Source organism: Cataglyphis hispanica, chromosome 9 (genome assembly GCF_021464435.1).
Source record: "Cataglyphis hispanica isolate Lineage 1 chromosome 9, ULB_Chis1_1.0, whole genome shotgun sequence".
Classification (NCBI taxonomy): domain Eukaryota; kingdom Metazoa; phylum Arthropoda; class Insecta; order Hymenoptera; family Formicidae; genus Cataglyphis; species Cataglyphis hispanica.
Genome location: NC_065962.1, coordinates 1,220,017 through 1,245,725, shown reverse-complemented (window position 1 = coordinate 1,245,725; position 25,709 = coordinate 1,220,017). Strand labels below are relative to the sequence as shown.

General features: G+C 33.1%; 1 protein-coding gene across 1 annotated transcript; it reads left to right on the top strand.

Moving 5' to 3' along the window:
• Window positions 1-18,378: 18,378 nt before the first annotated feature.
• LOC126851840 (uncharacterized) lies at window positions 18,379-19,026 on the top strand. Its single transcript, XM_050596179.1, has one exon. It carries the CDS (start codon window positions 18,379-18,381, stop codon window positions 19,024-19,026), a length of 648 nt encoding a protein of 215 aa, XP_050452136.1.
• The last annotated feature ends 6,683 nt before the right edge of the window (window positions 19,027-25,709 follow it).

Sequence of the window (25,709 nt, the reverse complement as noted above, 5' to 3'; positions counted from 1 at the left end):
CGGTGATAGTGGCCAGGCAAAATGCGCGCATATATGCGCTTATGATGCAAATGGGTTAACACCGGCGCGTATAGCTTCTTTTTCCACAGTGCGCATGCCGCTGGTAAGATAAGGCAGTACGCGTCTGAATAATCTCTCGAGAAAACTACCAATACTGTGGTTTCGCTGATAAGGCGATCCGACAAAAACTTGCGGAATTCCTCCGCCGCGACTACCGTCGTTTTATAATTTGTCGTAATACGTTGAATAATAATCCATTAACGTTTAATTTTTTATCGCAGTCACTAATTATTTTTTATTATCTTGTCGATACGTCTAAAGTGTAATATCACTGTCAACGTTCCAAATTTAAATGGTATACTCTGTCCTAGTCGATATTTTATATTTATCATATTTCTATTGTGCGAAAACACGATTGATGCAGGGGAATGTATTGAGCGTGTGAGAAATGTTTTATCTGATTAGATGCAAACGCGTAATCATTTCCAACATCGATCGCGACTATTCGCAGAAGAGAAGATTGTACATCTCCGGTAATATAAGGTTCGCAAATGTTACAATAGACAAAGAGCTTGTCAGGGATACCGCCCAACAAACTAGCAAGTTTGTCGGCTATTATCGCACGATCGCGTGGAAGTACATAAAAAGGTGACGAAAAAATTTCAACATCATTATGGATCCTAGGCAAAACATTGGTTGTAGCGCTATTATTTTCAATTTTATCATGTTTCTCATTCTCCTTCTCTATATTGAACAGTATATTAAACCTGGCTTCATTATAGAGCCAACGGCTTTATTATAGAGCCAAAATGATCCACAACATTAAGATTGGGTTTATTACGTATATCAAAACTGAGTATTCGAAAAAGTTTGTCGGAAAAATTTATATAAAGAATCATATTACATTTCGCATTGTCGCAGGAAATTTTCATAATAATTTTACGACCGAAAGTAGTGGCGAATTGCCAAACAATATGTGAACCTACGAAATTAGCTTCTATACGATCGTGCATATTTGAATAAATACTCGACGGTATCTCAAATTTTGCAGCCTCAATTTTCTTTTTTTGGAGTTCTAGCGTGAATTCTTCAATATCGACGAATCTTAATAATCCTTTGCCGGGTCGTATATGAAGAAAACTAATCGGAAACTGAATCTCCGTAAATTCCTTAATCTCCGCTACTTCCCAATGACCGTGCAAATCTATACGCTGAGGTAATTCAGTAGTAAAACGTGTGGTTTTATTCTCCGGAAAAAAACGCATGCTGCTATTATTCAGGAGAATCAAGTAAAATTCTTCCTCCCTCATTTTTTATTCAAAGATTTTAAATTCAAAGCGGGTATCCAAGAGTCGAATTTTGAAGGATATCCTTGTCAACTAACTAGTAACTGCTTATTATTACGTCTTTTACTTTTTATCACGCGATTAACGATAAATTTTTCCCTATGCAAGTCTTTAATAACCGGTGCTAATTCTTGTTCGTAAAAAATTTCGTCTATAACTTCGCCCGCTAAATCATTTAGTTATACACGCGGTTTTCTCCATTCGAGAACACGGTGAATTCGAAATATTTGTTGTGCCTCGGGGAGGCATGGAGGTTTTATTTTTGAGATGTCGTCAGTCACTTAGGTTGAGGAGCCGGGGATTAGGGTTTCGAAAATTATAGTTGCCTTTTAATAAACCACGATTTTATTTTATACATTTGAATTACTTCTTCTTCTTGCCTTGCGTTCTCCTTCACAACTAGGCGTATCGCTGTATAGAGATACGTTGGCGCGAGTCTGGTATTACGGTCGCGAGATCAGCTGTTATCTCTTTCGTATAACATTCGTGTCGCGACTAGACTAGCAATTGCTCGAGTTGATTGACGATACGATAACTGTCCGATAAAACACTTCGTTAATGACGCCCGATGTAAATCGGTAGTAATAACTGCCCGCCGCGTATTCGCGGTGGTATCTTTTATTGCCTCCTATTTGATGGATTTTTTGGAAGGGATCCCTTAGCGACATGACTATATATGGTTGTGTCGCTTGTTTCGATTCGTTAGACCAGAATGCAAGCTAAGGTTCGGTTAGGTTCGACTAAAATTCCTTACATTTCCGGTGGTTCGATATCGCTATCGCTTAGCCTCGGCTCGTAGCTCGCTTCGTCAGCGTTTCGCGCTGGTAACATTATACGCCTTTTGCGATACCTCGTTAAATCAAAAAGCGTATTAAAAAATATTTCTTTAAACTATTTAATATTAAAGATAGAAATAATAATCCGGTTATAGCTATTTGGGCTATAAGCATATTTCTTCGCTCCACTTTGCCTCGTATTCTTTCTCAAAGGCTACTTTTGTTCTATTGATCCGCACAAAATCGCCCACATTATATTTAGCCTTTTTTCTATGTCCACGATTCTTTTTCCGCTTGGCATCATCCCATCGACGATTTATATTTTCACGCGCGATGCAAGCATTTTCTCGCGGGGGACAACAGTAGGCTGCATTTTGATGGTGGAATGATGTATGTGATTGTAAGCACAAACGATATCATGCAAAACATCGATGTAACGTCGCGTATTTTTATTAAAATATCGCCACATCCGTTCTATTAAAACGTTCCACTCTGGCCGCTTTAATATCGGGATTCCGAGTTACACGAAAACAAATATCTTTTTTTTAAGAAATTTTGTACCTGGCGAGCAATAAATTCTTTACCTTTATCGGTCTGCAGGTATTCAGGTAGACGATCATTCCTCGAAAATATGCGTTGAAAGGCTTTTATTAGACAGGTACCTGTTTTATCGCGTAAAGGTTCTACCCGAAACGAATTTACTAAGCGTGTCAATGATCGTCAAATAAATATGACTATCCATTATAGCTCTTGAAGTTACGAAGATCGATTAAATCAGCTTCCCATAAGTCATCGATATTTGTCACATTAAAATGTAAATTTTCGGCGGAAATTTTCGACGTACCGGACGATGCAGCGACTTGCGATTTATGCCAGTCCATGACCTCATTACGTGTGAAATTCGGTTTAGCAACTTGCGACAAATTGGCCGTCGCTGAATATTTTGGGGAGGGATTGTAATATAATTTTTTGAGTTTCATCATTCGAATTTGCTCCAACCGAGTAAATCTTTTCTCTTCTTTGGCGGTGACAGTTCTACGTAACTCCCCGCTAATGTTTTGTCGCCATCGTCTTCGTCGGCCGATATAAATGTCATTTCATCTTCGGTTTCGCTCGATTCATGCACCTTACGTCTACACGACTTTGAGCGCGCAGATGAAGTTTTTGGAGTGAAACTTCCATGCGGTAACACTATTTTAATACGATGAGATCGTGCGATCGTATGTAATAAATTGCCATTTCCTATGAGGTTGAAAGGTGTGCCTATGTCATGTAATAAACGAGCAAATTGAATTATTCCGGTTGCTTTTACTGTTTTTCTTTCACGTATCGCATCATATATAAGATGATATTCGAATCTGTTATGACAGTGCCGTATATAGTTACAAGTCCTCGTCTATCAAAGCTAATCTTTGATGGTGGAATATTGATCAAATATTTTAATAGGGCGCGCGCTTTGTCGTGATAAGTTTTTGGTACGTTGTTGAGTGTTTCTTTAATCATTTCAGCCGATTGAACGCGTTTCTTTTAATTAAAATTATTACTAAATTACTACTACTACTACTACTACTGCTACTGCTACTGCTACTGCTACTGCTACTGCTACTGCTACTGCTACTGCTACTGCTACTGCTACTGCTACTGCTACTTCTGCTACTGCTACTGCTACTGCTACTGCTACTGCTACTGCTACTGCTACTGCTACTGCTACTGCTACTGCTACTGCTACTGCTACTGCTACTACTACTACTACTACTACTACTACCGCTTCCGTCGCCACGCTCGCTGGTAATTAAAGTTGACGTTTCCATAAATTCATTATCGACGTCATCTAAATTTGTTTCTTCGTTCTACTCATCGTTATCCTTTGTACCATCGCGTAAACGCTTTTTCGCCTCCCGAACAAAATGAAGATAACGCTGAAGTACTTCCTTATACAATTTCCATCTTTTGTCGACGTCGGTAGGAGTCGCGAGATTAAGAATACGCCACATCTCCATGCCGAGTAGCGATAAAGATGTTCCCGGTGTTCGTATTGAATTATTGTTAAAATTCTCTAAATTTGATATTTCCATTTCTCTTTGTCGAATTATCAACAGCCTCAGAAGTTGATACTTGCTGTTGCTGCGGCATTTTCTGCATTCTTTCGAGATTTTCCGTAGAAATCAAAACCATTCTTTTAGCTCTCTCCATTATTCAAAGTTCTAAGGTTAATACTTTTCTTCTTTATTATTTTTTCTTTTTCCAGAAAAGACAAGACATACAGGATTGTATTTTTTTTTATTAGCCGATAATCTGGGACAATACAGCATTTAGTACAGGGCCAATAAGAAAAGGTAAAAAGCCACCTCATTGCACTAACAAATTTTCTTTTAGTCTTCCAATTGCCTTGTTTCGCCGCAACACGCCGCAGAATAGTTTTATGTTTAGCCAAATGTTTTTATCGTTACATTGAAGCGGTACGTTACCTTTGAGAGTATTGAAAATGCACTCTTAAATATACTTTATGAGTTTATTGTCGGCTACACGCAAGAACGCGATTTTTTGATTTTTTTTCAAATGACACATAGTTTTCAAAAGATAAATGTTTCTCTCACCAATAGAGCGTCTAGCATTTTTTATCGCTTTTATCCGATGTCGAAGACGTCGATTTTTTTTTATTATCCTCACCTTTTTTCACCATTACATTGCAATTACACGACTGACAAGTTGCAAGCGTGAATATTGTCCTTTATACAACCACCCCACTTCTATTGTTCGATCTACACGGTATGTAAGCGTAATGCAGAGTATCGCTGGGAAAGATACACGTACGAATGCGGTATTCGTCTGGAGTCAACTGTTTCAAATCGAGCAATAAATACCCTCGTGAGATTTCGATGTAGCATCATAGTATGCTTCTTCCATAAATTTTGGATCATTGGGATATACCTGACGCGCTAGATGACGAATTTGCGCCCGATTGAGTGGATTTTGAAAACTACTATGTAATTTGTGTTGAGAGATATGTCGCGTTGTCCTTGATGATAGAGATTTTGTGAGATGAGTATAACGCTGAGATTCTTATGATTTTTTCCTTTGGAAACAGATATCTACGATAGCGTCACATGACGACGATTTCCTCATAAGATCATCAATTATTATTGATTTTGGCGAGAGCGAATCGTTGGAATAATCTTCCGGACGCGGTAATTTTTCGTGAAATTCAATTATATTTTTTGTCGATTTTATCAAAGCATTATTAATCTGATTTTTGTTCTTTTCTCTTCTTCTTCTGTTGTCATTAGCGTTGCATTGTAAATGCTGATATGCATCTTGCCACTCGGCGTAATAAAATAAAAATCTCTTGAATCGAACATCCGACATGGCGGATAAATATTGAAGAAACGTTTTTACGAAAATTGTTTTTCCGCATCCCGTAGGTCCGCAAACGATCGACGTCCAAGGTATCGACGTTTCCACGTTTGTACATCCATTTTGCAAAATGAATGATTTGGCACGCATTTACGCACGCTTTCATAAATATAAAAAAGCAACCAATGATACTTTAAAGCGTGATGAAAAATACACGCATTCGTTGAATATCTTCAATCATGTTTGCCTGTATGTGTGTGGAATAATAAGCTTATCCGCGCTCCGGGGGGGCCCATCGTGGCGGCCGCATTGTTCGCGCTAGCATTTCCGTGTACGAGCGAAAATTACCGCAGGCAATTAGCTGATAAGCAGCCGCGGAAGCGTCGCGAGTAAGCGTAATCGCGGAGATGAGCTCGCGCCAACGTTTTTTGAGCACCGCGGCTTACGAGCTTATAGGCGATGCTCTGTACATGCTTATACTAAAAATAACATATTCGACTATCATACAATATTAATTTACGAAATGTTTTTATATATAAATATTAAAGAAGCATAGGAGATATTAGAAAGGGGTAAAAGAAAAAATAATCTGGCATTTTTTTTAAGGTAGAAAAACTTATATTTATTAAAAATATTTTTTTTTATTTTCTATTTTTTTTATAGAATTAACAATTTCGCTTTTGTAAAATTATTCGTACAATTTCATTAAAGCCAAGCGAAAGTAATTCTTCAAATACAATGTTGAAATATACATCTAAAAACATTGCATTTTTTATTTGTGCTTGCACAACGCATTTTATTTCTTGAAAATGATTTCGCGATCTACATAAGATGAGGAAAGTTTAATTCTATCTCGTTAATCAAGTATTTGGCGCACACGTTGACGGTGTCGACGATGGAAATTAGCTGCGCCAAATGAACATCCACACATCTTGCGATATCTTCCAGGCCGACGAATGTAACTTTTTGCATCACGATAGCGATGTTGTGCGTTTTACATTTTTTCAACGGTAGTTGCTCCTGCTCCTTCGCCATCATCTCGTTATTCGCTGATTGCTCAGCATTTTCCTTATAAAATATTATCACAGACTTTGTTCCATAAGCGGTGGTGAAGCCGATAGAAATGTTATTGATAATAATTGGTCCTGGTCTGGTTTTGATTTTCAAGTATTGCTTCATCTGCTCCATGCTGATTTGAAATTGCTGCCAGGTGTCGATCGAAGCATATCCCATCTGCATAATTGTCCGTTAGCTTAACAATTGGTACAAAGCAATTTTCGCTCGTTGCTTACAAACCCACGTGAATTTTTTTAATATAGGAAGAATTTAGCTCATACGTCGTCGTACAATAAATATCGTTGTTCGTTTTTTCTATCGATGCCGTTCTTGATGTCAGATTTGCTAATATTGCAAACGTGTGTAGATTTAATAAAATTGCTTAGATCACTGGATACTTCTTTCGTGGCGGCCATTGTAATCACTTTTTGAAACCACTGAAAACACTGAGCAAACACTAGTCACAACAACGACGAATTCTTGTACCGAAGCCGAAAATAAAAATTTCGCGCGAGCAAACTCGAATGAATAAGGATTCGCGTTTTTTTCGCGTTGCTTATATAGCAAAATATAAAGGAAAGTGGGGGGAAAAGTTTGCGCACGCAACTAAATAATAAAAAAAATCTTGATTTTTCATGTTCAAACTTGTTCATCGAGCTAAAAGTTATCTAGAAACATCTAGAAAAAAAAATTTGTTATAAAGAAAGATTTTTCTAAACGGCACAATTATACCTATAATAAATTATGAAAACGTAAAAAAAAATTTATCACAAGTGTAATAAATTTTTATAAATTATATTGTAAAATTTTTATGAATTTTACATAGCTTTGTTCCATCTACGAAAATTTAAAAAAAAGTTTTTGCGGCAAAGCTTTTACTTTGGCATTGCTCTAACAAAAATTTTCGAGCGATAAAACTAAAACGAATAATACATGTGAATAAAAATAAAAATATCTTTTTGACCAAAAAGTTTTTAAAATTTTAAAAGAATAATTGGAAAAATGTTTTCCTTTTTTTATTGCTTCTTTGTTTTTATATTGTTTCTTAATTTTTTAATTGCTTCTTTGTTTTTTAAAACTTACCTGCACAAAAAGACAAAATTTTTAATTTTTCAAGGACGTTCCGTTTTTGAAAAAAGTGGGGATTTTATTTAAATAAATTCTTGGAGCGTAGTAGAAAATATTATTTGCGAGTTTATTATTACGCGAAATAACGTGCGTCGTTCCGTGAAAAATAGTGATATCTTGTATGTGCTTTCGTGTGTGAGTGTTAGTATCAAAAAGAAAAAATGGAGAGACTAAAAGAAATATTATGCAAGTGCATAATTGTAGGTTCGAATTTGTCGCCTAGAATAAACAGTGTGCGATATCTATCCGCGTTATCGGATGAATCGCTTGAAATAAATTATGCTGTTTTTCGGAGTTTTCTCTGCGACAGTTTGGACACTCTACCCGCCGTATTATATCGATTAGAGCATTTCGTTGATTGTGACGAATTATTGCATATCGCGGCTGAGATAATTGAAATGTGAGAAGCGTTCGATCACGAGGAGGAGGATGCAGTAGGTCATATATAGCCTTCCTGCTAGCTAATCATCGTGAAAATCAATTAACCAGTAAGAAAATGTTTTTATTTATATTAAAGTAAGTGGAATTTAATCGAATACATTAGATCTCGATTAAATTTTCAAATTTATCACAATTTATAGATCAAAATACATCGGCGATTACCGCACGAGTGGCTTCTTCACAGTCTCGAAAGCGTGGAGCTGAAGAAGCACCCCGAAATGGGGCCTTCATGTAAGTTTTGTACATAAAGTAAAATATTAATTTAAAAAAACATTTCTCGATACTAACTAACAATTATTAAATTTTAGGCAGAACACGTATTGACGAGTAAGAGAATAATTATGAATCGGATACCATGATGTCGCCAGATAAGATAAATTTTTAAAAAATAAAAATTATTTCATTAAATTTTTAAATTTATTTAAAATTAATTTTTTTTTGCTTCGACAATGCAGAGAGGAGGCGGACGAAATGAAGAAGTGCCTCCTGAAAATTAGGTATCGCAGCATAATAGCGAAGATGAGTATGAAGAGGATGAAATCTTCGATGAAATTCGCGATAATGCAACTTCGAAAACGCAATATAAATGTTTGATAAACTCGGTCCTCTATTCATCAATCTTATTTTCTCCTCATTATCATCTCATTATATTATCAATCTCCTAATCTTCACATTAATAATACGAAATCATTATTGCTTCAATAGATGCAAGTTAATGAATGAGCATTGGTCATTCCATTATAGATCACAAAATTCTATTAGCGAAGACTATAATATTGAACTTCACTTAAAAGATTCTTGTGCTTTGTAAATGAATTTCCTACATACATTGCAAGAGGGATTTCTGTTTGCAAATTAATGTGGATCCATTATTTTTGCAAGCTTAAAATAAAAATAACCATAATATAATATTAAATAAGCAGCATGACAATAAGATACCTTTCGCACAGTAATACCAATCTAATTGCTATCATTGCAATTCAGTCTTTCTTTAGGTTGAATGAGCAATCAGAAAATATAATATTTAAAAACATTGCCTCTTACTGTAGTTGCATAATAATTATCTCAGCACACGACCCAAAAATGCATTATTTCTAGCGTAAAAAAGCCTGTAAATAAAAAAGATTGATTAATGACTTGAAAATTATTAGGCTTATCTTATATATACATATTATGAACTTATGTTAGATACATATATCCTTTGTAAATTAAGCTCTTTTCATGTATGCAAAGAATGTTTACTCAATGTCATTTTGTAGACAAAAAAATCTCAAAAGCTTATAAAAATATGTTTGATACAAACACGATATTAGGGCACTAAAATGTGCGAGGTTAGGATATCTGTCATATATGTGCAGTAGTAGGCAATGTAGAAAAACGTTCTGAAAAACGGTCTCAATATATTATCTAATACATATATGGTAATATATATGATAATTTAAACATTTTTTGCTTACATGAAAGAGCTTGGATATTTTAACAATTTGGAACAAATTCTCGAATGTATGTAATAAGAACATTATAATTAGAGTTAAGTATTTTTGTTGTATTTTCATAGTTTATAATAGAAAAGTATGTATATATAACATAAGATTAATAATTTTCAAGTCATTAATCAATCTCTTTTATTTACAGTGGGATTCTTACGCTAGAAATAATGCATTTGTAAGTCTACGTATCCTGAGATAACTATTGTGCAACTACAACAAAAGGTAATGTTTTTAAATATATATTGTATTTTCTGACTACTCATTCAAGGAAGACTTGAAGAATTGCAATGTTGACAATAAGACTGATAAGATTGCTGTACAAACGGTATCTTAATGTCACGCTGCTTATTTAATAATATATCATATATTTTATATCGTTTATTTTTATTTTAAGCCGGCAAAGATAATAGATCCGCATTAATTTGCAAATCAAAAATTCAGCTTGCATTTAATGTCTGTAGGAAATCTATTTACAAAGCACGAGAATGTTTTAAGCAAAAGTTCAATATAATAATCTCCGCTAACAGAGTCTTGTGATTTGTAATGGAATAATCAACGCTCATTCACTAACTTGCAGTATCTATTAAAGCAATAATGATTTTGTATTGTTGACGTGTTAGAAAATTAAGTAAACAACAGTATTGCAGTGAGTGAATATATAAGCGGAAACAGTGCTTTGGCATATAATATCCAAATATGATGTATTATTATATATATATATATACAGTTTCAAGTTATTCTTGGTCACATTCGCACATCGAAATTTACTTTCATAAATTCTAGAGAAGCAACCCCACAAGATGTTCTCAGGAAAAAGATTTCGTGATGAAAGCAATGACAATTGCTAATAATTTTGCTAACGAAAGTGACAGTAGTGACGATATATGTCCTGTTCAAAGAAAGTGTAGGCGATTAGTTTTTGACGATACATCCGATGACGATTAACTACCAGAGTCCTGGCTTTGAAAAGAAATAAGAAATAGTCCAAAAATCTGGGATTATACGATGACTCCTGGCATAAGAGAGGCAACCTTATGTCAATTAGGAGGAAGTAGAAGAGAATTTGATATATTTAATCTAATATTTGATGACATTTTCTGGAACAATATTATAACCGAAACTAACCAGTATGCAGATCAAATACGAGCGGATCCACATAGAACACGAGCAATCGACAACATTTGGTTTCCTGTAGATTGTAACGAAATTAAAAGATATTTCGCATTGACCATAATAATGGCACAGGTAAAAAACCAAGAATACAAATGAATTGGTCGAAGAGGGCTGTTATCGAAACGCCGATATTTAGAAAATCAATGCCTTTGAAAAGATATCTGCAAATTACAAGGTGTTTGCATTTCGCAAACAATAATCTGGTTGCCAATACAGATAAATTGAGCAAGATTAAACCTGTGATCAATTTTTTGAACCAAAAATTTAAAGAAGTGTATATAATGAAAGAAAACATTGCTATTGATGAATCGCTCATGAAATTCAAGGGGCGCCTATCTTATAAGCAATTTAACCCATCAAAAAGGACAAGGTTTGGCGTTAAATTTTATAAATTATGTGAGTCCGATTCAGGCTATTGCTATGAATTTAAAATATATACAGGCCACGATAAAACAAACTGTGATGATAGTGCTTCGGAAAGTGTTGTCAAAGAGCTTTCTGAGTCAGTGTTGCACAGGGGTCACACTTTATACATAGACAACTGGTATTCTTCCCCAAAATTATTTATGACATTATCATATAAATATAAAACAAATGTAATTGGCACAGTACGTGGGAATAGGAAGTATATGCCAAAAGATTTGTGCAATGTAAAATTAAGAAGGGGGGAATACGCAATAAAAAGCTGCAACCGAATACTCGCTACAAAATGGAAAGACAAGCGAGATGTTTATATTATGTCGACAAAACATGAAACAGTTGAAATGACTACACAAGGATCCAATCGCACTCCAAAACCAAATTGTATTACAGAATACAACAAGGGAATGAATGGAATTGATCTCCAAGACCAAATATTAGCATGTTTTCCAGTAATGAGGAAATACATGAAAGGATATAAAAAATTTTTTTTATCTGTTCGATATTGGTCTTTTTAACTCTTACATTTTATGGAAAAAAATAAATAACGCGAAGAAACAATGTTACGTCGACTATAGGATCAACATAGCCGAATCTCTACTGAATAATATGCCAAAACCGAATTATAGAGAACGAGGCGAATTATCTTCCGGAAATGCGCCAGAGAAACTGCATGCGAAGCATTGGGCTCATTTTCCAAAGCACATTGATCCAACAGCATCAAAATTAAGACCGTCAAAACCTTGTAGAGTTTGCCAAAAAAATAAAAAACGTAGAGAAACAACGTGGGAGTGTAAGAAGTGCAAAGTTCCTTTACATCTACCAGAATGCTTCGAATTATATCACACCATTGCAGATTATTAATTTTGTATTACTGATTTTTGCATAAATAAACTTTTTGTAGTACTTGTATCTACCACAATTATTGCATCAGGCTGTAATTACATATCAAATATTCCACAAATATTTATAATTTTAAGAGGGCGCCGCCGCTAATATTTATATTTGACCCGATCATCGTACTACGGGTTATGCCCGTAATATTTACGTTTGGTTCGATCATTGTACACGGGCTATACCCGTAATATTTACGTTTGGCTCGATCATTGTACACGGGCTATGCCCGTAATATTTATGTTTGGCTCGATCATTGTACACGGGCTATGCCCGTAATTGCAGGTTAAGGGGTTAAAGCTAGTATTTATGATAAACACTGTTTGTCATAAACAACCGAGCGCCGAACAGCATCGAACGTTTCCGGCGAACGCCGAACGCTCAACGCCGGAGGCCCTGCGTCGTTTCCCCCACCCCGAGCGGGATGTGAACGGCGTGGGTATCGCGACCGCTCCGATAGGGTATAAGAAGCCCTACCGACCACCAGACCGTACCAGACCGGCACCTGAAATCCGCTCGAGCAGTACGCTCCGAGATAATACCAGAAACTGATCCAAGCCGTCGAAAGACAGTGAACCGGAGGTTGACGAGTTCGCAACCTCTGTCGTATTCTCGACTAACTGTTCTAGAGACGACTCCCGTCTTAACCTCCATAAAGGACAGAGAGTGGACGAGTTCGCCGCTTTCCTCGAGTATCCTCGAGCCTGCACGATCCGAACACCTGACCATCCGAACTCCGCGCAAAGACGCATCCCACGATCTTCAGCTGGGAACACGCGCCGCGTCACCGATACCGACGCATAAGAACGACTGCAGGCCTGACACCCTGCAGTCCGCGCCGAACACCCGGCCGCTTACGATACGCGCCTTACCTCGCGTAGCTCGCACGATATCGCTCAACGAGATATCGGAGCATTGACACGCATTGTCAACACGCGCCCGCCTTACCGCGCGCACCTCGAGCCTACGGGCACACACAACAACACGCGCCCGTCTCACCGCACGCGTCCCGCGCCACGAGCCGGGCCCTTTAACGAGACGCACAAAAAATACTGTCTCGACCGGCGGCACAACAGTGCGTTACTATTATTGTATCGATTCATAGAACGATTGTAAGCTGACCATTGCCTTCGAGTGGCAAATAAACGACGTACATACCAACTCACGTCCAAGTTGTGTTTCAACCCCTTTACGAATCCTGATCCCGATTGCGCTGTCCGCGCACGCGAAACCGCACGTGAAGCGGCCCGTTACAATTTATACGGTTATTTTAATTTATTCAGTTATTATTTTATTATTAAAAATACCAATGAGATATCTTCAAAAACCCATGGTCTTATAAAATTTAGTATATTACTCGAAAAAAGTTTGCCACGTAGGTAAGTAAATCTTTGCATTGTCGATAATAAAACATTAATTTACAATAAAATGTTTATTTTGTTGTTCTTGAAGCAGTTACATAAAAAATTTATACATTGATAATAAAACAATAATTAGATGGACTAAAATAATGCACAGCAAATTTTTTTTCTAGTCACACTAAATTCCATAATACCATTCGTCGATGTTGATGGTAATGGAAACTCAAATACTGTTGATGGTCGTATTATGTGTATACGTCAGAGTCAAATCGTGCACAAAGAAAAAATATGATATTTTGTCGATAAACAATTTTATCAATAATTGCATTACTTTTTCGTACTTGAAATATCATGTATGTCACGATATCATAAGATTTTATTTAAACGAATACAATATAATTATTAATTATTTACGGATAGCATATCATACATAAGACCAAAAGTTATACAAAAATTAAACCTATATATATATATATATATATATATATATATATATATATAATATTTTAAGTGTTTTTTTTCTTTGCCTACAGCACATATGACAGATATCCTAACCTCGCGGATTTCACTGTTTTAATATCTCATTGTCGTAAAAAACTATATATTTTGTAGTAAAAAAATATATATTTGTAAGTTTTTGCTTTTTATATGAAGTGATATTAAGTATTCTTTGCTTTGCTTACATGAAAAAACTTGGACACTTTAACAATGAAGGATAAGTCCTCGAATGTATGTAATAAGACATTATAATTAGAGGTGAGTATTTTTGTTATATTTTCATATTTTAATACAACTATATGTATATATAACATAAGCCTAATAATTTTTAAGTCATTAATCAATATTTTTTATTTACAGTGTGATTTTTACATTATAAATAATATATTTTTAGATCTACGCTGATCTACGCATGTTGGGATAACTATTGTGTAAGTACAATGTGAAATAATATTTTTAAATATTATGTTTTCTGACTGCTCATTCAATCTAAAAAAAGAATGAATTGTAATGATGATAATTATACTGGTAAGATAGCTATATGAACGAGATCTTAATATCATGCTTCCTATTTAATATTATATCCTGTTTATTTTCATTTTAGGCAAACAAAAGTAACAGTTCTGCATTAATTTGCAAATCAGAACTTGCATTGATTATTTAGAGGGAATCTATTTACAAAGCATGAGAATCATTTCAGCAAGAGTTCAATATTATAGTCTCCGCTAATAGACTCTTATGATCTGTAATGGAACAACGCTTATTCACTAACTTACAGTATATGTTAAAACAATAATCATTTTGTATTGTTGACATGTTAGAAGATTGAGTTAACATTTGTATCACTATCCAGTTAGTGAATACATCAGCAAAGACATTACTTTGGCATATAATCCAAATGTGTAAAATTGTAATATATATATTATACATATTATATGCATATTATCTCTATCACAAAAGTAAAATCTTATAACATTGTGTTTTGGATCAATTTATCTATTTTATAATTATATTGAATTATAATTCAATATAATTATCTATAATATAATTCAATATTATTATATTGAATTATATACATGAACACATTATTTTTCAGAGAAATAATCTTGTATTAATATGATAATCATATTTGTATTAACTATACATATATGTATTGTCTTACTTAATGTATATACTACAAGAGTCAAACTTGTTAAAGCAGATCTCGCCTGGTAACCTATTGCAAAATTTGTCGACAGAATGATTACAGATTTAATACTGATTCTGATATATCATATGAAATCGGCAGCATGCAAACAGAAATACATCCAAACTTGCTAACATAATCAGTCGACAGATTAATGGCAAAAATTGAACAGAGTTTTCTGTCATAACTTGGCGGCAGATTGGCGGCAGATATCGAACAGATTCTGTTAATATAACCTGCTGACAAATTGGCAGAAGAAATACAACAAACTCTGCTGTTTCGTAGTATTTAAATCGTGACGTCACATTCAGATAATATTTTTATTTCTTTTTTTGAAAAAAATTTTAAAGATTTTAAATAATTATACGATTTTAAATAATTATTTTATTAAATAATTATTAAAAATCAATGTTTTTCATTATAGATAACATTTCTTTAAATACATAAATATAAAATACAATTTTAAAATATAATTCTTATATAAATAATAACTTGTAAACAATTTTTAATAATAAACTCTAAATAAATAAATGTTAAAATATATATACTTATATAAAAAAATATGTACGTATAATAAAAAAAATAAATTTTTTTCGTTAAAATAAAAAGAAGTCTTCCGGCCACCAATGTAAAAAGTCCAATTTAGTATTTTCTTGAATCCGATAGATCTAAACAGACGAAAAAAATAAAATTAAAAATTATAAACCAATGCAAAAAAGTAATATCCTTTTATTCAATTTTTATTTGTGACAATTAGGTCAGGTTGCACCAATATTATTCTAGATTTATGCGATATTTAAACATTTGTTTATCTTTATAAATCTTTTTAAATAAATAAAGATAGAAACATATTTAAATCTTCTTTAAATCCAAAAAAAACATTGGTGCAATTGAGCTTTAACACTTTTCAGTAATATTAACTTTAATAATTATTATTACAGAAAAGTTGTGTGAATATTAAAATATTTAATCAGACTATGGCATTGAAAAATGCCGATTGCGATACCGAGATAATTCCCGTAAGATTATTAAAAAGGCACTGAAAAATGCCGATTAATCTCCATCAAAAGTACGTAAAAAAATTCCGAATTAAGTACTTAAAATCAAATTCGAGTAGTCGTTATATTGATTTCAAGATACTATATATTCGTTAAGAAATATAATATCAATCTAACGACTACTCGAATCGATCATACATATTGAGTTTGGAACAATTTCTCATAGTTTCAAACAACCGAGACATTGCATTAAAAATGCAGATTAATTTTTTTTTCGTCGTCCTCCGTTGCTGCCCGTCATTCTCCATCGCCTGTCTTCCATCGTCCTCGGACGCCGTCCTTTATTCTTCGTCGTTCTCCGTCGTACTTCGTTGTCCTCTGTCATCCTTCGTTGTCCTCCGTCGTTCTTCGTTGTTCTCCGTCGTCCTTCGTTGTCTTCCGTCGTCCTTCGTTGTCCTCCATTGTCCTCCGTCGTCCTCCGTTGCAATTCTACTGATGGATCTTTTCCTCTAGTTGAAGCTGTCATTACATACAAATACTTATTATTATTATGTACGCGTATGTTTGTATATTTGCATGAGCATGTGTATAATTATCTTATCGTACATTAATTACCATTATTGATCATTTTTTTTAGCTCTCGATGATCACTCCAGAAATCACGATTCCGAGGTTTCGCACCTGCGCACGTGGGCCACGTAGCTTGCTCCTGGCTCTTTCTTTTGCTCCCCGCAGAGCTTCCTTTGCATGGACCTGGAATTCCGATCTAGTCGGCTTCGGAAAATGTTAATTATTGCACATAGCCTCTGAAAAAAAACGTAAAAGTATATGTAAATATATATATATATTTTTTTTAATTAAAATAATACATGATAATAGTAATAGTGGTATAAATAAAAGAAAAAGATTTTACCATAAATAGCTATTATTACACTTGCATTATATAACGGTTTTTGTCCTCCTTCGCGGCCTCACCATGTAAATGATAATGTTAACGAATCCTTTACAGCTTCCTTTAAACAAAGATTGATCGCTTCTTTTAAATTGAAACTGCCTATATAATGAAAATAATTCACCTAAACAAAGAAAGTAAATACAGATAAAATAATGTTAACATATATATAAAAAGTTTATTGAATAAGTGACAAAATACGTGAGACAGCAAAGAAACATAGAGATAAAAAGTGAGTGACAGAGGGGGGAGGGGAAAGAGTAAAAAGGAAGAAATGTTAAAGTAGCAATTATATCTTGTCAGTAAACACCTGAAAACAATAACATAACATTAATGTTATAATTTCCTACTTAACAAAATACGTACAACACATGTGTGAATGTTTCAATTATAACATGAATGTTATGTTGTTCGCTTATGTTTACTAAGTTTCTTTTTCACTTACAACATCGGTGTAACGATCTTCGTCAATGTTTTCGAAGTCATCCATCTCTGTCAATGAGGATATAGGGAGGATTGCAGGATTGCGTGGTACACTTCAACGATCCTTTATGCACTTTAAAACTTTTTCAAGTAAAGTATTCATCCTCCTGTAAATAAAATGAAAAATTAGTATTGCAAAATGCAGAATTAATATATTATCTATGGATTGTTACAAAATATATATCATATATACTTACTATAATTCTGGCTCCACACTATCTACGCGTTTTTGGATCAAATTAATGGATCTGCGAACATGAGTTAACTGATATTAATGATATTCCTACGATAAATATATATGACAAATATATTCTTATTTTTTTGACCAGGAATTTAATCATATATATATATATATATATATATATATATATATATATATAGAGACGTAACAGTATACAATCTGGGTTCAGTGCCCCTTGAATGCTGCATTGAAAGTCGCCAATTTAAAGAAAATTAAGACTGGTTGGACGTTGGCTAGAGTTGAGCTTCTTGACAATAGGCCCGTCCAATGTTTCAAATGTTGGAGATATGGGCACGTTAGACTCGCCTGTTCATCTAAAGTGGATTTTAGCGTTCTATGCTTTAAGTGTGGAAGGAAAGGTCACCTAACAAATAACTGCAATCTTCCTCCCTTTTGTAAGATGTGTGATTCAGAAGGTAAAAATCCTGACCATCGGCTTGGATCATTTATGTGTAAAGCAGATCAAAAGTTGAATATAATTAGAACTAATTTTAGTAGAGTTGCTGCGAATAAACCGGACCCGGAGGCCGGAAAAAGCATGATAATTGATGACAACTAGATTTCTGCAGGCGAATGTCAATATGAGCAAACCTTCTCTAGACTTGTTGCTCCATTATGGTAAGGAAACTGAGGCTGGTATCCTGTTAATTTCAGAATCTAATTACGTTTCAATCACCGAAAATTGGTTTGCCAGCAAAGACAACAAAGCGGCGATATTTGTTGATCCAACACACGCTAGAGCTAACTGCGAGGTTGCTTTTGTTGGCTCTCGTTTTATCGAGTTAAATTATGGTCCGTATTTATTAATATCAATTTATGCTCCTCCCAGTTTAGATCTGAGAAGCTTTAATAGCCTTCTTGACGAATTATCTGAATCCATCTCACATCGCGTCAATAAAATTATTATCGGTGGGGATTTTAATTATTATTTAACCAAGGCTAGATTATGGGGTGCTGGCTCCACCGACAAAAGAGGACTTAACTTGACTAGATGGGCGGCGAAGCGGGATTTTAGAATTATGAATCAGGGAGACAGACCGACATGCGTTCGTCCTCAGGGCTTCTCTATTGTCGACTTAACCTGGACCTCACTGGATTTATTTAGATTTACCAGAAATTGGCAAGTTGAGGAGAAAGTTGAGTCCCTATCGGATCACCTCTATATATCTTTTGAGCTGAGCACAAAAAACTTTTTCTCATCCTGTAATAGGCCCCTGTCTAGAATGTAGTGCTGTAGGAAGTTTGATGGAGACCTCTTCAGCGCAGTCTTAAGGGGATCCTTAAGTGACTGGCGAACTCCGATGGGTTATCGCCCTCATTTGAACGTAACTAAAATTGCCGATAATACCGGCATTTGTAGTTCCGCTATTATCGATAGTATTCAATTAATTTAAACATGCATAATAGAAGATGCAATTTTTGCATTGTGTTCCATATATTCAAATGAGAATATTGCAATATGTTTTTACTGCTTTATTTATCGTCTCGCATATGTATCCAAACATATCTAAACGTGTGATATTAAAATATATATGCGTGTCTTTATTGCATTGAACACAATTTGAATATTGCTTACATAATAACGTGTACTCTTCTATATATTTTTTAAGAGAAATACCATTTGGACATTTGTGTCCACATTTTTATATATACACGTTTATGTATACATATATATAATATATTATACACGTATATATAATATTTTATATATGTATAAAATATATATATATATATATAATTGATATATATATATATATATATGTAAATGTTTATGTATTTGTAGTATAAATTTGCAAACATTTACAATACATTATATATTTATCTCAATCGCGATAAAATAATGAATTTACAATATTTTGAATATTGAATAATCGAATATTTTGAATATTGTAAATAAAGAGTAGGCCCATCCATCGCCTATTCTTGTGAGACACAACCATATATTCTTTTTGTCTCTGCAATAAAGATAATCCTCGCATTGAGATTTTCTCTTAATATTTTTTTGCATATCATAAGCTTTATGAATACGATAATAAATATTTATCATCGTTTTTATCATTTATTTTACACACATGCAAATTGCATCTTGTGTGAAATAATCAGCACACGAATTGATCGCCTCTGGCATATATTTTACACACATGCAAATTGCATCTTGTGTGAAATAACCAGCACACGAATTGATCGCCTCTGGCATTTATTATTTAATCAAAGCGCACATGCAAAACGCATTTGATATGAAAAAACAACCAGCTCACGAATTGATCGCCTCTGGCATTTATTTTACACACATGCAAATTGCATCTTGTGTGAAATAACCAGCACACGAATTGATCGCCTCTGGCATATATTTTACACACATGCAAATTGCATCTTGTGTGAAATAACCAGCACACGAATTGATCGCCTCTGGCATTTATTATTTAATCAAAGCGCACATGCAAAACGCATTTGATATGAAAAAACAACCAGCTCACGAATTGATCGCCTCTGGCTAATTAACTACTGTACCTGTAACTAGTATTTTAAAATACTAATATAATAAAAGAGGCAAGCTTTTCTCATTATATTTGCGTCTCATTGCGTTCCCGCACATCATATATTAAAAATAGTACACAAAAAAAAATTTCAACGTGTAATAACGTGCTATAATAATACGCGATAATCTCTTGTTACGCGTATGAACAAGACACGCGACAAACTGAGACTGAGCCTGCCACGCACTGATACGATCGCGTGCGTCTGTCCGCATGTATGTGTGTGCGTACAGCTGACTTACTGCCTGATACATACATACTTACATACTAATTGCTATAGATATCGCGTAATAATGAAAATGAAAACTAATCTTTATAAATGTTTATCTTTATAAATTAATATTCTATGACCGAAACATTTATAATATAAAAACATTATTTTTATATTATTAAATTAATTTCATAAAAACAAAAATATTATTTCTATTTTACGAAAAAATTATATAAAATTAATTATTTATATGTATATTATAGATTATTCTGTATAATTAATAATAACTGTATTATCTTTGTATATTACACATATGTTATATACAAGGTGTTCCCAAATTCAAATTTTGCAAAGGAATAATTCTGGAAATATTAAATAATAATAAAAATTGTTATCAATTTTTTAGCAGTATTTTCTAAAATTTAATAGCTTTTATTTTATAACTTACGATTTATATGATCGCCTGTGATTCGTGCATCTAATAATTGATAATCGAGCATTTAAAGTTTCACTTATTCTATATGATAATTAACTGATAAACTATGAAGCTTTAATATCAATCTTGTTACTAATAAAATACTAATAAGATATAAATATATATAAAAATGATATATATATATATATATATATATATATATATATATATATATATATATATATACTTTTATTTTTATATAAAGTTCCCAACTTATTATTATCAACTTTTAATATCAACATGCCAAAATTATTTTGTTACCTATAATATGCTGATAACGTGTGTTATTTATATATATATTTGTGAATTTATATACAAAGATGGAAACATACGTATATGTATTTATTATCAGATAATAACTATAAGATCAATTCAATATTAAATTGATTAATTAATTATTATATTTATATTTTACATGTTGATATTAAACAATAACAAGTTGATAATAAAAACTTGGGAACTTTATATAAAAAATGAAAGTATATATATATTTTTATTTTTATAGCTTATTAGTAACAAGATTGATATTAAAGTTTGATAATTTATCAATTAATTATTGTATGTAGAGTAAGTGAAACTTTAAATGCTCGGTTATCAATTATTAGAGGCACGAATCACAGGCGATCATAAAATTGTAAGTTGTAAAGTAAAAACTACATTTAAGAAAATACTGCTAAAAGAAATTGAAAAGAATTTTTATTATTTAATAATTTAATAATTTAATAATTCCAGAATTATTGCATTACAAAATTTAAATTTCGAAATTTTGAGGGATACCTTATATATAATATATAATGTCTAATATACAAAGATAATACAATTATTATTAATTATACAGAATAATCTATATTAATATACATATAAATAGTTAATTTTATATATTTTTTTCGTAAAATAGAAATAATGTTTTTATGTATAAAATCAATTTAGCAATTATTTTATATTAAAGAAAACAAAATTGCAAAAGAATACCTCTGCGCATATTAGCGCGGGTACATATCCGGATGATGCGGCATCGGAGTTCTTTTTTTATCTACAAAATATAAACATTTAAAAAAAAAACTTAAACATGCATTTTATCAATATGAATATAAATATAATGGATTAATGACATTCTTGCGAAAAAAATAATACTAAATACGATATAACTCGTATAATTTTTAATGAAATAAGTAATCATAATTGATAAAAAATAATCAGATTTATGTCATGTTTGACATCATTTTAATCACAAGAATCTCATTAATCCATTATATTTATATTCGTACTGATAAAATGCAAAATGCAAGTTTTATTCTATAAAAGATTTATATTTTGTAGATAAGGAAAGATACCGATGCTAAAAAGTCGACAAAAGAGAGAGCAAGAAAGAATGAAGGAGCAAGCGAGCTGACAAATTTAAAGAGTTCCGAAGTCTCGCTCACCAGGCCCTTTATCTGTAATCTTTGACGTATATATGACATATATACACCTGCCATATAGTCACCTTACTAGAAAATAAAAGTTCTATATATTGCATTTTATATATCTGAAAATAATTGTAATGGATTAATTACATTTTGGCGATTAAAATGACACTAAATATGATATAAATCGGATTATTTTTAATAAAATTGTAATTATAATTTTATTTACATAATTGATTAAAAATTATGCGACTTATATCGTGTTTAGTATTATTTTAATCGGTAAAATATCATTAATTCATTGTGATTATTTTCGAATCAATAAGTGCGAAAAACAAAAATTTTACAGTAATGATATATAACGCGAGAGATTATAGATAAAGCGACCTTTGCGAACGAGACTCCGAAACTGTTTCATGTTAGTTATCTCGCTTGCTTCTTTCTTGTTCTCTCTCTCTCTCTCTTTCTCGATATTGTTAACCATGTGGCAACAGCGCACGTGCTTGAAATCGGCTCGAATATCATTATTTGGCTTGAGACCATCTACCGTCCGCATTATCCGGATACATACAATTTTTTAACACAACCGGATACATACATTTTATATTTATATTTATATTTAGTTATCACACGTGCAAACACACACACACACACACACACACACACACGCGCAAAACACGCACGCACACGCTCAAGCACATGCACACACATATAATGAAATAGAAATAAATTAGTTTTTTTTTAAATATCTATTTTAATTATATATTTAATTTTCTTAATTCCTTATTTTCATCCTAACATTCTTATCCTTATTTTATACTATTGTCACCAAAATTATATATCACTTTTCGATTATTTGTTTATATGTTAGTCATACTGCTTTCTCTCTCTCTCTCTTTCTCTCTCTCTTTCTCTCTCTCTCTCTCTTTCTCTCTCTTTTTCTTTCTCTCTTCCCCTTTCTCTCTTTCTCTCTTTTTTTCTCTGCTTATTCTTTCTTGTATTCATTGCCATTATTATATTCTTTATTTGTTTTATTTTTATTGTTTGTATTTTTGTTTTCCTACATATTAATAAATTAATTTATTCATCTTTATTTTATAGAGCATAAATGAAACATTGTATATTTGTATAAATAAAAGTATTATACATGTGTGTGTTTTTGTATAAACATTTGTTGTATTTAACTTACGATATAAATCATATAATTTTTAATATATTTTGCAAAGGAATAATTCTGGAAATATTAAATAATAAAAATTTTTATCAATTTTTTAGCAGTATTTTCTAAAATTTAATAGCTTTTACTTTATAACTTACGATTTATATGATCGCCTGTGATTCGTGCATCTAATAATTGATAATAAAATAAAAAACTATAATAACTATATATAACAACTATAATAATAACTATAACTATAATAATAACTATAATAATAATTATAATAATAACTAAATAACTATAACTTAACTATAATAAAATAAAAAAAGAAAATAACTTGTATTGTATATCTCATTTATGTTGTATAAAATAAAAATACATAAATTTATTTATTTATTTACGTGTAGAAAAATAATAAAATAGAAGAATAAATGTTGAACAAATATAAAAATATAATAATGGGAATGAAAGAATAATAAATGAACAAAAGAAGAGAGAGAGAGAGAGAGAGAGAGAGAGAGAGAGAGAGAGAGAGAGAGAGAGAAGCGTAAGTGAACGTATAAGTGAATATGCGAGAAGCATAAAACGATACGTAGTACATAGTGAGCGAGCGATTAGAAAGAGACAGAGTATGATTGAAAAAGAAAGATAAAGAAACTGCAGTAATGTTAGTGTATACATACTCTGCAAACATGTATTTTGCTCTACACACATGAAAGAGACGAAGATAGTACGAATATATCTGTCTTTGTCATGTAAGATTGCAGCTCTGTCTATCGCGACATCACGCAACTAATCTACTGCTCTGTTTTACTCTTGAGCCTCGATCTCGCACACACACATATGCACGAAAATTTTAGATTGCATTATCTTTTTTACAAAGCTTTTAAACTCATTTCTCTAAGTTCACTGATACTCTTTGATGAAATGCCAAGTCGGATTGTTATTGATTAGGCACGTGAAGATTACAAATTTTTTGTATTAAATAAATGTTGACGGCAGAAGCCGATAACTAAACTGTAATTTTGTAATTTTTTTTCACTTTTTTTATGAAATCATATCTACCCGACTACGTTATTATATATATTTTAATTATGGAAAAGGATTTATCGATATTTATAATAAACAAAAAGATTATGCACTTTAACTAAATATTCGCGTTTTGATCGGTAAAACAGACCTTAAGGATCCCCTTAACTTGGAGAGGTTATGGCCCGGCTGGAGAGGTTCTCGAGTCAACCGATTCTATGGCTCAATGGATCGATTCCGTACTGGCGGAGGTTTGCGACGTTGCCACGGATCGGATTGGGCCTAAAAAACCGAAGAGGACTGCTTATTGGTGGAAAGATTCGGCAGCGATTATCCGACAAGACTGTTTTAAAGCCTGACGTCGTTGGCAAACAGCAAAGAAGAGGAAAAAATCGCAAATAGAAATTGATAAATTTGGGAAAACGTATAAACTGAAACGAAAGGAACTTCTCAGGGAAATCAACCGGCTCAAGTCAACTGCCTGGCAGGAGCTCATCGACTCCATCGATGATGACCCCTGAGAACTTCCGTACAGAATAGTGCTCAGGAAACTAAAAGCTTCATCACTGAGCCTGTCGGAAAAGCTTGAGGAGGATCTTCTTGATGGATTACTGAACTCATTATTCCCTATAAACGATAAACCGGAGTCTCTAAATGACTGGTCGGATTTCGAATGGTCGGAGGACTGGGAGATTGATATCGGTGAAGTCGAAAGTGCCATCAGGAAGGTCTCTTCCTCTCCTACTAAGGCCCCTGGGTCTGACGGCATTCGTAGAATGTTCTTAAAGCGAATTAACGATGAGTTTCTCGAATGGATTAGGTTTATTTATAACTTATGTTTAAGACTTGGTAAATTTCCATTATCCTGGAAATGCACGAACCTTGTCCTAATCCCCAAGGCTAGTGTATCGACGAGCGAATTACTTCCTAAGGCACGGCCTATCTGCTTTATAAACGATATCGCGAAAGCATTCGAGCGGATTATTGCGGACAGGATATACCTTTGGCAGTCAGATCACCCTGAATCGGACTTTTCAAGAAACCAATGTGGTTTTAGGAAGTTTCATTCCACATGCGATGCTATTTCCAAATTTA